We start from the raw sequence: 10,847 nt of genomic DNA on the forward strand, positions 1-10,847 counted from the left end.
CCCAGAAGTTTGAGACCAGCCTAGGCAACATAGTGAAACCCCGTCTCTACAAAAACAAAACAAAACAAAAAACAAAAAAGTCAGGCATGGTGGTGTGCACCTGTAGTTCCAGATATTCAGGAGGCTGAGGCAGAAGGATCCCTTGAGCTCAAGGGGTTTAAGGCTGCAGTAAGCCATGATTGCACCACTGTACTCTAGCCGCCTAGGTGATAGAGGAGGCCCTGTCTCAACAAAAAAAAAAAAAAAAAGAAAAGAAAAGAAAATCCATGGTTGTCCTTATTCCTATTAGCAGGGAAGGGGCAGAAGAACACCTCTTGCCACTAATTGGCAGCCTGGGGGTGATATTTGTCATAGGTGAGGGATTTCCAAACATTGGTGAGAATGTGTCCACCCTACACAGTAGCTGCTCTCCTAGGCTTGAAATGTTGTAGTTGAGAAAAGCACTTGACTCTCCCTCATCAGAGTTTTTCACTGAAGACAGCTTGATCTGTAATTTCATGGAAGACTTGCCAATAATTCTCAACAAGAGGTCATATCCCCTGAATCCATTGCTAAGGGGGTGTTTTTAAATGTTCATAGTTGTTTTGGTTGGTCACTATAACTGGGATATGCCTTTGACATTTAGTGTCCAGATTCTAGGGGGTGCTATTAAATGTTGTTCAATAGGCAAAAAAGACTCATCATAAAGAAATGTCCTGCCTGAAATGCCAAGTAGAACCTCTCTTAAAAAACCTTCTTCAAGCAGTTTAGTGGGCAAACTCTCTGGGGACCATATGCTCATCCTAAACACAGAAGTCGTAAGATTTAGCAGTTCTCCTTTGGTAACATGATCATCTGTGACTTCCCAGCACCCCTGTGAGCCCCTGGCAGCTTGGGAGCCTTTCCCTTTCCTGCATGGCGCTGTGACCTTGTGCATTTGGAAGGGGTCTCTTCCATGTTGGGCACTCTGCTCACTTTTCTTCTCTATTTTGTTTCACTTTTCATCTCTTCATCTGCCACCAGATCACACAATGTATCTTAGGAATTTCAGAGCGTTTGCCAAGATTTCAAAGTTCCTTGGAAAGACCTGGCTTGGAATATTATGTGGAAACCTCAAAGATGAACTCTTGCAAGGAAGGATACATGTGTCTTTACATTCTTTGAGTCTCTGGATGGAATTCCTTCTCCACCTCCAGCATTCCCACGCTCTTTTTCCATTTTCATGGGAAGCTTTTATTTTTAAGTTGGCTTTGGCCTTTCCCACGCTATTTCTTTCTCTCCTTTGCTTTGAAGCTTCAGAGCTAGGAATTCAGATCTCCTGGTACAGAGAGTGAATCCCAGGTGTGTGGGGCTTCAGCCTTCGTTAGATGGATCCTGGACGGAGCACAGACAAGCAGTTTCTGATACCAAAGGCAATAAGAAAAGGGAAAGAATCTTTGATGGAGGTTGTTTGGTATGTGAGTTGGAGAGAATCTTTGATGGAGGTTGTTTGGTATGTGAGTTGGAGGGCCATGCCAAATGTCAGGAGGAAGTAGAAGTGGGTAGGAAGGAAATGGAATCATTGAGCATTTCACGATAGACATTTTCTTCTCTCTTTTGGTCATAGAATGGACAGAGAAGAACAAAGTAGGCCACAGGTTCAAGACAAGATCACTTTCCAAAGAGCATTTTCTCGTGTATTTCTGTTTCTCTTTCATAGTGTGGATCAGAAAGTGACCCTTTACAAATGAACCACTGAGCCCCTCAGTACTTAGCTCACACGTCATACCTTAATTCCTTAGTACTTAGCCTTTGCCATCTTGAATAAGATGGAGTGAAGTGAAGCTCAAACGAGTGACAGAAACCTAGTCCTTGCTCTCAAGGAGGCTTTAGCCTGGTCTGGGGTACAAGATTTCCTCATCTTCCTCTTGAAAGGTGGCAGGACAACTCCACGCTGGAGTGTTTGCACCAGCAGATAGGTGCTGTGGGAGTGTGGTGCCACATTCTTTATAGCCACAGGCTTTCATGGACTTCCCCTGGGTTCCTTCCTATTGGTTGGTGGACCATAGTGGCAGTGAATATGCAAAGTCATTCACATTAATCATTTTATTTGTATGTATGTAGAATTAGATGTGTAATCATTTAATGGATATATGTGTGTCTGAGTGTACACCACACACACATGCACATATAGATTTTTAAATTTAGCAAAGATATTTTAGTTACTTTTCCTTCAAGGAACACTTGTATTTTCTGCCCTGGTGCTGCTGTTGCTGTTGCTGCTGCTGCCTTTTCATGACAGTTGTTCTTTTTACCTGTTGCCATAACCAATTTGTGAATCATTCTGGATGTCTTCCCAGGCAGATACGAATTGCAGCAGGCTAAAGTGAACCCTCTGCTCGGAGCAGAAATACCACCTCCCAGGGCTCCAGCAGCAAAGCTCTGCACACATGAAAAACTGTCCAAACCCACTCAACCACAATTCAGGTGGGAATAAGAAGCTGGAGCTGCTTATGAAGTCAGACAACTCTTGATAATAGCTTTGATTTTTGTGTTCTTTTGATTATAAAATTCTTGTCCGAATGTTTTAAAAAAAGAAGTGAGACATAGAAATCCCAACTAGATGACTGTGGCAGAGGGAACACCAAGACGCCCTCACTGCCACCATTCCCTCCTATTTCTGTTCACGCTGAGCATTTGCTGTCTAATGTGCCCACTCTGCTGGGAGCAAAAGCAGCAATGCTGGTTCCGTGTCTTGGCAGCTAGCTACTGTGTGATGTCAGTTTTACTTCTGGAGGCTTCTGAGGTCTCCTGCCCCTTGTTTCACAGGAAAGATGGCTTTGGCTTTTGTTGCCTCAGTAAAGGGCTGGATTAAGTCCTGAGGCCCTGACAGTGGTCGCCCCCTTTTATTGAAGCCATCCCCCTGATTGTACGTTAGATGATCTGCCCATGGCCAACTGGGCTTCTTGATGTCTGAGCACTGATGGGATTGGTCTGTCACTTGGGCTGGACCCAGACCCTAAAACAGGTCTTAAAAGCCTTTCTCCATTCCCCAGTGAAGGTGGGAACCAAGTGATGGACCGTCACCAGCCTGGCACCCCTTGCTCAGCTGTTTGTAGTCAGGTGTCTTCTGTCCCCTGCCTCTCCCAGGGCTATTGCTCTGCCAGTGACCTGACCTTTCCTGGCCCAGTCAATTAAAATCATTTTTTCTGAGTCTTAGAATTCCTGTCACCCCACCATGATAGGGACATCTCAGTTACCTTCTTGGGAAGAACCTTCAGCTTCCTAAATGTTTGCTAGAGTTGCTATACGAATACTACAGATGGGGTGTCCTAAACAACAGAAGCTTATTTTTTCAGTTCTGGAAGTTAGTCTGAGATCAAGGTATCACCAACGCTGGTTTCTTCCGAGACCTCTCTCTCTGGTTTGTAGATAGATACTTTCTCCCTGTGTCTTCACCTGGTCTTCCCTTTGTCTATATCTGTATTCTAATCCCCTTTTCTTTCAAAGGACACCAGTCTGTTGGAGTGGGGCCCATCCCCAATTGACCTCCCTGTTACTTACTTCTTTAAGAAGGCCCTATCTTGAAACACAGTCACATTCTGAGGTTCTAGCAGTTAGAACTTCAATACATGAATTTGAGAGTTTGGGGGAGATATAGTTCAGCCTGTAACACCAAGATTTTACCCCCAAACGAAAAAGTTGTATTGTGTTCTTCTCCCACTTGCAGTTACTGCCTGGCGCTAAGTGTCTGGAGGTGCTTTGGAGGTCCAGGGACAATGGCTCGCTCCAAGCCTGGAATAAATGACCTCTGGGGTTGACAGGCACTGAGAGACTGCTGGACCCAGGGTTCCTAACCCTGCCCACCAAAGCCACTCTGCCCCATCTCCCAGAAGGGATCCTCAAAGCTGAGCTATCCCAAGGCACACTTGTTTGCTAACTGAGGGTGTTTTCCTAAATGCCAGTGGGGAAGAACACCAGTGCCGACATGCTAGGCTAGACCCAGCCATGCAGAGCGCAGAGGAGCTGCCCTTGCCTGCACCGGGGGAATGTTTGGTGGGTGTTTTGAGCACTTACTACATACCACATACTGTTCTGGGTATTTACTTTCTTAAAAAAAAAAAAAAAACAACAAAAAAACAGGCCAGGTGCAGTGGCTCATGCCTGTAATCCCAGCATTTTGAGAGGCCGAGGCAGGTGGATCACAAGGTCAGGAGATCGAGACCATCCTGGATAATGCGGTGAAACCCCATCTCTACTAAAACACACACACACACACACACACACACACACAATTAGCTGGGCATGGTGGCATGCACCTGTAGTCCCAGTTGCTCAGGAGGCTGAGGCAGGAGAATCTCTTGAACCCGGGAGGCGGAGCTTGCAGTGAGCTGGCTCGTGTCACTCCACTCCAGCACTCTAGCCTGGGTGACAAAGCAAGACTCTATCTCAAAAAAAAAAAAAAAAAAAAAAAGAAGAAGAAGAAACCTACCGTTCACCATTTTATCATTTTTTCTTTTGATTAAGATCTTACTGTGTTGCTCAGGCTGGTCTTCAGCTCCAGGGCTCAAGTGATCCTCCTGCCTCTGCCTCCCAAAGGGCTGGGATTACGGAAGTGAGCCACTGCGCCAGCCACACTGTTTTGTTCTTTAACATGACAATCAACACCAAAAATGTAAGGCAGACATATTCTTAAACAGTCCTTTGCATGAAAACAATTTGGCTTTACAAATACTACACTTTCCTGTTTTTCTCATTCTGCTGTGAACCAGAGACTTCATTACAAAACGTTATCATTTGAACTTAGCTTTGAAGGTGAATAAGAGAGAGGTTCGTGTGGGCCTAGGGAAAATTCCACAAAAAAGGATAGGTCATGAATGTTCTGGAAAGAACATAAGCTTTGGAGGTAGACACAGATGGTTTGGAATCTTGGCTCCAGCACACATTGTGTATGACCTTGAGAACAAATATGAACTCACGGTGTGGGAGATCCCTGGCTTTCACACTTGGGCAGTGGGGTGTTAATTTGCATTGGTAGTGGTGAGAATGGAGGTAGGTAGTCCTTATTAACATTAGAAGACCTCTAGTGGTACCTCTCATCTCTCCCGGAATCTGCAGTACAACCTCAGAATGAGCATAGCAGTTGTCATTTTTATTGAAGGGGCCACAGATACACAAGCAATTGTCATTAAAATGCTGCCAGTCCTAAGAAGCAGTCTCCAGTGCATGTGGCTTTCTTCGTCCTCATTAGGCATTCCAGGCAGTTACAACCAAGCAGCAGCTACACACCTGTGGATGTGACGCCACATATGGATGCATTGCTGTAGTCCTTTGGGATGAAATCTGTGCCAGACATTGGTTTCATTTCACAAGGTTAGGAAGAAATAAACCATCATCCAATTGTTAATGAGCTGTGATGAATTGACATCATAACCAGGGAGAGAAATTTGAAGCATTCTTTTCTTTTTTCTTTCTTACTCTTTTTCACCCCAATAAGACACATATCACATTTTCAGAAGGGTTGTTTCTTGTCTTAGATGGGAAGAGACTTTTGAGCATGTTTGTGCACTGAGCAGCAGGAGCCAAGAGAGGGGGAAACTAACAGATGGAGCAAGACCTTGGCAGAAGTAGGAGGTGATGGAATTAGGAGGCAAGTGGAGGGATCTCCACTCATTCTATGTTACTGCCACGTTCACACACCCATTCCCCAAGGAGGAACAGTTGGCCTTCAAGGTACAATAAAATCACATGTGAAACATAGATTTTGGTGCATGTAGTCCCATTGATCTGGGTCCTCATCCAGCACAGTAAGGAAATTAATTATGCCACAGTAGCTTCACATCATACAAGGAAACACAGGGCATGCTAAACCCCTAACAGTGCATATGGCCAATACTCAAAAATAACAGCTCTCCTGTCAGTGCACTGATTTATATGCTATAAATTTGTCAGATACAAAAGCAAAGTAAATATGCTAAACAATTTATTCAAATTATTTTATATGTGTTTTTTTGTTTTGTTTTTGAGACACTCTATCACCCAGGCTGGAGTGCAGGCACGATGTTGACTCAATTCAACCTCTGCCTTCCGGGTTCAAACCATTCTTCTGCCTCAGCCTACTGAGTAGCTGGGGCTACAGGCACGCGCCACCACACCCGGTTAATTTTTGTAATTTTAGTAGAGACAGGGTTTTGCCATGTTGACCAGGCTGGTTTGAACTCCTGACTTCAAGTGATCTACCCCCCTCAGGCTCCCAAAGTGCTGGGATTACAGGTGTGAGCCACTGCACCCGGCTGTATGTGGATATTTTTAACCGTAACGCTCTGCATGTGGACTTCATACCTCACTGGCATTCTCACTGGCTGGTGGAAACTTGAATATTTAAGAAGAGGCAGCAGAACCCAAAAGTTGAGAGCCTGCATCCTGGCACCTATTTATTTGACTCCCACATCACAATTTAGCAGCTTGGGCCTTGGGCAAGTTACTTAGCCTCTCTGTGCCTCAGTTTGTTCATCAACAGAATGGGAGTGATGGTAATAGTGCCTCTGTCTGAGGACTGCTATGAGAATTAAGTGCATTAATATTTGTACAGTATTTAGAACTGTGTCAGGCATGTGATAAGCATTAAAACATAGATATCCATTTAAATAAAGAAGCCAAAGCAATTCTGGCTGTTTTTTCAAGCGATCTGTAGGATCATATGCATATTCTAGGATCTGCTAATTGGAGTCATATTTTAAGTTTAAAGAATTAACATCTTTGGTTCAAACTTGAGTAGAATTACTCTCTAGTGTCTATTTCTAAGAAGTCCTCAGGGAAAGGGATTCCTTAGGTAAACGGCTATGAGTGCTAATGGGTCCACTGGGGTCGTCAGGACTCTCTTTGAAATTTTGATGACTCACACAGACATGCAGATCATGAAACTGGCTTTGAAGTTCTGATGGCTAGCCCAGATATGCAAATCCAGACATAGCTTTGACTGAGAAATGTGAGGCTTAGACTGCTTGTGCTTGACTGAAGTGTGGACTAGATGTTGCAGCAGTGAGAATACAAGTTATCGGCCTGGGAGTAGTTGCTCATTGTACAAGCAGTGGTTCAGCTTGGCCCAAAGTAGCCCAGCTAAAGCCTCTCACCAGCCTTACTTGGCATCTGTGCTCTGGCAGATGAATGTGGATGTGCCGGAGGCTGGACTGATGCCCGTTTAATACCTTCTCTACCATAGTCCTGTGGATTAGACCCTTGCCAAAACAGCCCCAAATGCCTTTAGCAGTCCTCTGCAGCAGCCAATGAGCCTGCTTCTGAGGCCAGGGAATCTCCTGGGTAGAGAGCTTACAGGGTGGCATTTAATAATAGGACTTTGGGAGGCCGAGGCGGGTGGATCACAAGGTCAGGAGATCGAGACCTCGGTGAAACCCTGTCTCTACTAAAAATACAAAAAATTAGCCGGGCGCGGTGGCAGGCGCCTGTAGTCCCAGCTACTCGGGAGGCTGAGGCAGGAGAATGGCGTGAACCCAGGAGACGGAGCTGGCAGTGGGCCGAGATCGCGCCACTGCACTCCAGCCTGGGGGAGAGAGCGAGGCTCCGTCTAAAGAAAAAAAAAAAATAGGACTGATTTTGCTGTGCAGCCACAGAGGAATGGGTCTACAATGAGAAACTAGTACTACGTGGCACACGTGAAGGGACCCAGCCAAGCAGCCCGCTGGGCCAGTGGGTGGGAGTGACCTCTGGGCTTCTAAGGCCACCAGATTCATTGATGCCCAGCAGTTCTTAAATTAGCGATAAGATTATTAGTCCTAAGTGTAGGGCCAAGGTTTCTTCTAAGTTATGGTGTGGCATTTCAATGGAAAACAGCATTTAGTTACTTAATTCTGTGCTTTAAATTAGAAAAACTTCAGTTCCAGAAAACATGATACATATAATCTGTGCACAATATAAAAATCACGGACACAAGTTTAACTTTCTGTTCCCCAGCACCCCTCTCCACAAACATCTGTGCGTGTATGCACCCCCACACACAGTCAAACTGAGCGTGGTTGTGATTTCCATTTTCCCTTTGTGGTTTTTACGTTCACTTGTCTTATGGCAGGTAGCAGAGTTTTCGAGGTTTCACTGAGAAATTTTTTTCTCCTACTAATTTAGAAAAGTCCAAATTATTCCATTTTAGCAGTACACTGTCCACTGATAATGAGTTCAGAACACTTGGGGCAATCCTGAGGGCAGAAGAAAATTCACAGCACGTTTCTGGCACTGTTTTTTTTCCCGGAGAATAAAGCCTCGCATTGTTGCTAGATGTGTTAGATATGGCTCCTTGCCCAATCTATGGATAGATATAAGCAGATCTTATTTGCCTTCACGTGATGTAGGTGCTTTGTAGTTTATTTTTTATTATTTTAGAGTCAAAGTCTCACTCTGTCACCCAGGTTGGAGTGAGTGGTGCAATCGTAGCTCACTGCAGCCTAGAATTCCTGTGCTCGAGTGATCCTCCTGCCTCAGCCTCCTGAGTAGCTGAGGTTACAAGTGTGAGTTACTGCACCCAGATAATTGAAACAAAAATTTTTTTAGAGGCAGGGTCTCGCTCTATTGCCGAGGATGATCTTAAACTCCTGGCCTCAAGCAGTCCTCCTACCCCTGCTTCTCAAGTAGCTGAGATTGCAAGCCTGAGCCACTGCATCTGGCTCCTGTTTTGTAGTAAATTATTCACAGCAAATGTGTTGGTGCCTGACGGACCCATCCGTCGGGAGGTGTGTTATGTTGGTTTAGCCCATCACATCAGTCTTGGCATCAGACATTCCTTTGCCAGCTCTTTTGTGAGCCTACTCCTCAACCCAGGACAATTACCTTGCCTACCTCCCAGCTTCCTCATCTGTAAGGCTGGCACGTTCATACTGCCTACTTCAGAGGGTTTCTGCGAGGATTAAAGAAGATCACTTACAAAGTGATTAGAATAGTGTCAGGCACAAAGTAAATGCTCATTAAATATTAATGATTACTATGAATAATATCAGCCGTGAGCTGACTCATGTATCTTCATAACTGTCATCTGGGAGCCAAAAGTGATATTTTTAAAAGTTCTGCAAAGCCCAAGTGAACAGGTTTGGAATTGGCCCTTGTTCTGAATGTTGTGTGCCCTGGGTTTCTCTGTGTGCTCAGAATGTCAAAGAGGGCTAGCGTCAGGGCAGTTGTCCATGAGATGAAACCCAGCTTGCTTCTCCTTCCTCCTTGAACACATCTAACACAGAAAACCCTGTTTCAGGCGATCTGGGTGTCCACAGTGGGGAAGAACTCCAGCTCACCACCACTATCACCCATGTGGACGGACCCACTGAGATCTACAAGTTGACCCGCAAGGAGGCCCAGGAGTAGGAGGCTGCAGCGCCCGGCTGGGACGGTCTCTCCATACCCCAGCCCCTCTAACTAGAGCGGGGAGCATGCCAGAGAGAGCTCAATATACAAACGATTGCCTCGTGGCTCTTAGCTGTGGTTTCTTGGACCAGCGGCATGGACATTTGTCAGTTTGCCTTCTGACGGTAGCTTTTGGAGGAAGATTCCTGCAGCCACTAATGCATTGTGTATGATAACAAAAACTCTGGTATGACACATTTTCTGTGATCATTGTTAATTAGTGACATAGTAACATCTGTAGCAGGTGGTTAGTAAACCTCATGTGGTAGGGCGGGGGGGTGTATTCCTTGGGGGATGGTTTGGGCCGAATGGGGAGTGGAATATTTGACATTTTTCCTGTTTTAAATTCTAGGATAGATTTTAACATTCTTTGCAGTCCCAGTCCAAGGTAGGCTGCTGTCATAGTCTTCTCACTCCTAATCCATGACCACTGTTTTTTTCCTATTTATATCACCAGGTAGCCTACTGCGTTAATATTTAAGTTGTCAATAGGTATGTGTCCCTGTTTTGTGGCATAATATAAAATAACTGAATTTCATGAGAAGATCTATTCCACCGGGGTATTTCAGCTTTGAAACCAAATCTGTATATCTAATACTAACCAATCTGTTGGATGTGGGTTTTAAAAAATGTTTGCTAAACTACCCAAGTAGGATTTATTGTATTAAATGACCTTTGGGTCTGAAAAGCTTTTTTAACCTCTTGCTTAAAACGCGTCTTATTTTGATAAGATACTTCAAATAGCCTCCAAAAGTGTAGATCCAATCATTTAAATAAACCTGTATGTCTATGCATATGTGTACATGCATACCCCCTCCTGCTCAAACTCATACACATGCATGCAGATTATTTTCCAGGTTGAACCTAGGGGTGCGTTGTTGATTGGGAAAATAGGTTTCTGAAAAACCAATAGACTTGATCATCAAATGAAAGTGTTTTGGGATAATATCTATTCCTGGAGAAAGGGTGACATTTTCTGTCCTGTGTGGTTAGCCCCCCTAGACTGGCAATGGATGCTCATATGTGTGACAACAAAGGTGGGGAAAACATCACATGCTTTAGAAGCAGAGCTGTCTCCTGCCCTATTCAGACTTTCCCCAATAGCCTTCTCATTGTATTTTAACACTTGCACTGGAGGTAGCGGAGAGAAGGAACACTGTTTCCTGTCAAAGGTCTGTGATTTAAATCTGACCTGGCTATTTCCTCACTTATATTCATAACCTTTAACTGCTTACTGGGGTCACAGTGAACATTTCAATCAGTTCATGTATATGGAAGTGTTTTATGAACAACAAGCCACATAAATGTATTTTTCCTGGAGTCTAAAACCAGTTTTATGAGTAACTTGTTTTTCAGATGCTGAGGTCTGGAGGTCTGGGGTACAGTCATGTAATTCACCACTCAGCATCCCTAGCCTTCCTTTTCCTGACTTTGGCTTACAGCATGGTAAGCAGTGACAGCAGAAAATACTTTGACTTTGGCTCTTC

The 10,847-nt window shown here is 44.5% G+C and overlaps 1 protein-coding gene across 4 annotated transcripts in view; it reads left to right on the forward strand.

The window, feature by feature from the left end:
* Nucleotides 1-10,847, forward strand: part of WLS (Wnt ligand secretion mediator) — a 135,956-nt gene that overhangs the window by 98,922 nt on the left and 26,187 nt on the right. For 2 of the 4 annotated variants that reach the window (XM_077988404.1, XM_015142050.3), the window contains exon 12: nucleotides 9,212-10,058. The exons of the other annotated variants lie outside the window; for them this stretch is intronic. In XM_077988404.1, the coding sequence (XP_077844530.1) occupies nucleotides 9,212-9,321 (110 nt within the window). In that variant the 3' untranslated portion in view covers nucleotides 9,322-10,058. Of the gene's footprint in view, nucleotides 1-9,211; nucleotides 10,059-10,847 lie in introns of those variants that run through there. 4 annotated transcript variants of the gene reach the window in all.

Source organism: Macaca mulatta, chromosome 1, assembly GCF_049350105.2.
Source record: "Macaca mulatta isolate MMU2019108-1 chromosome 1, T2T-MMU8v2.0, whole genome shotgun sequence".
NCBI classification, from domain to species: Eukaryota; Metazoa; Chordata; class Mammalia; order Primates; family Cercopithecidae; genus Macaca; species Macaca mulatta.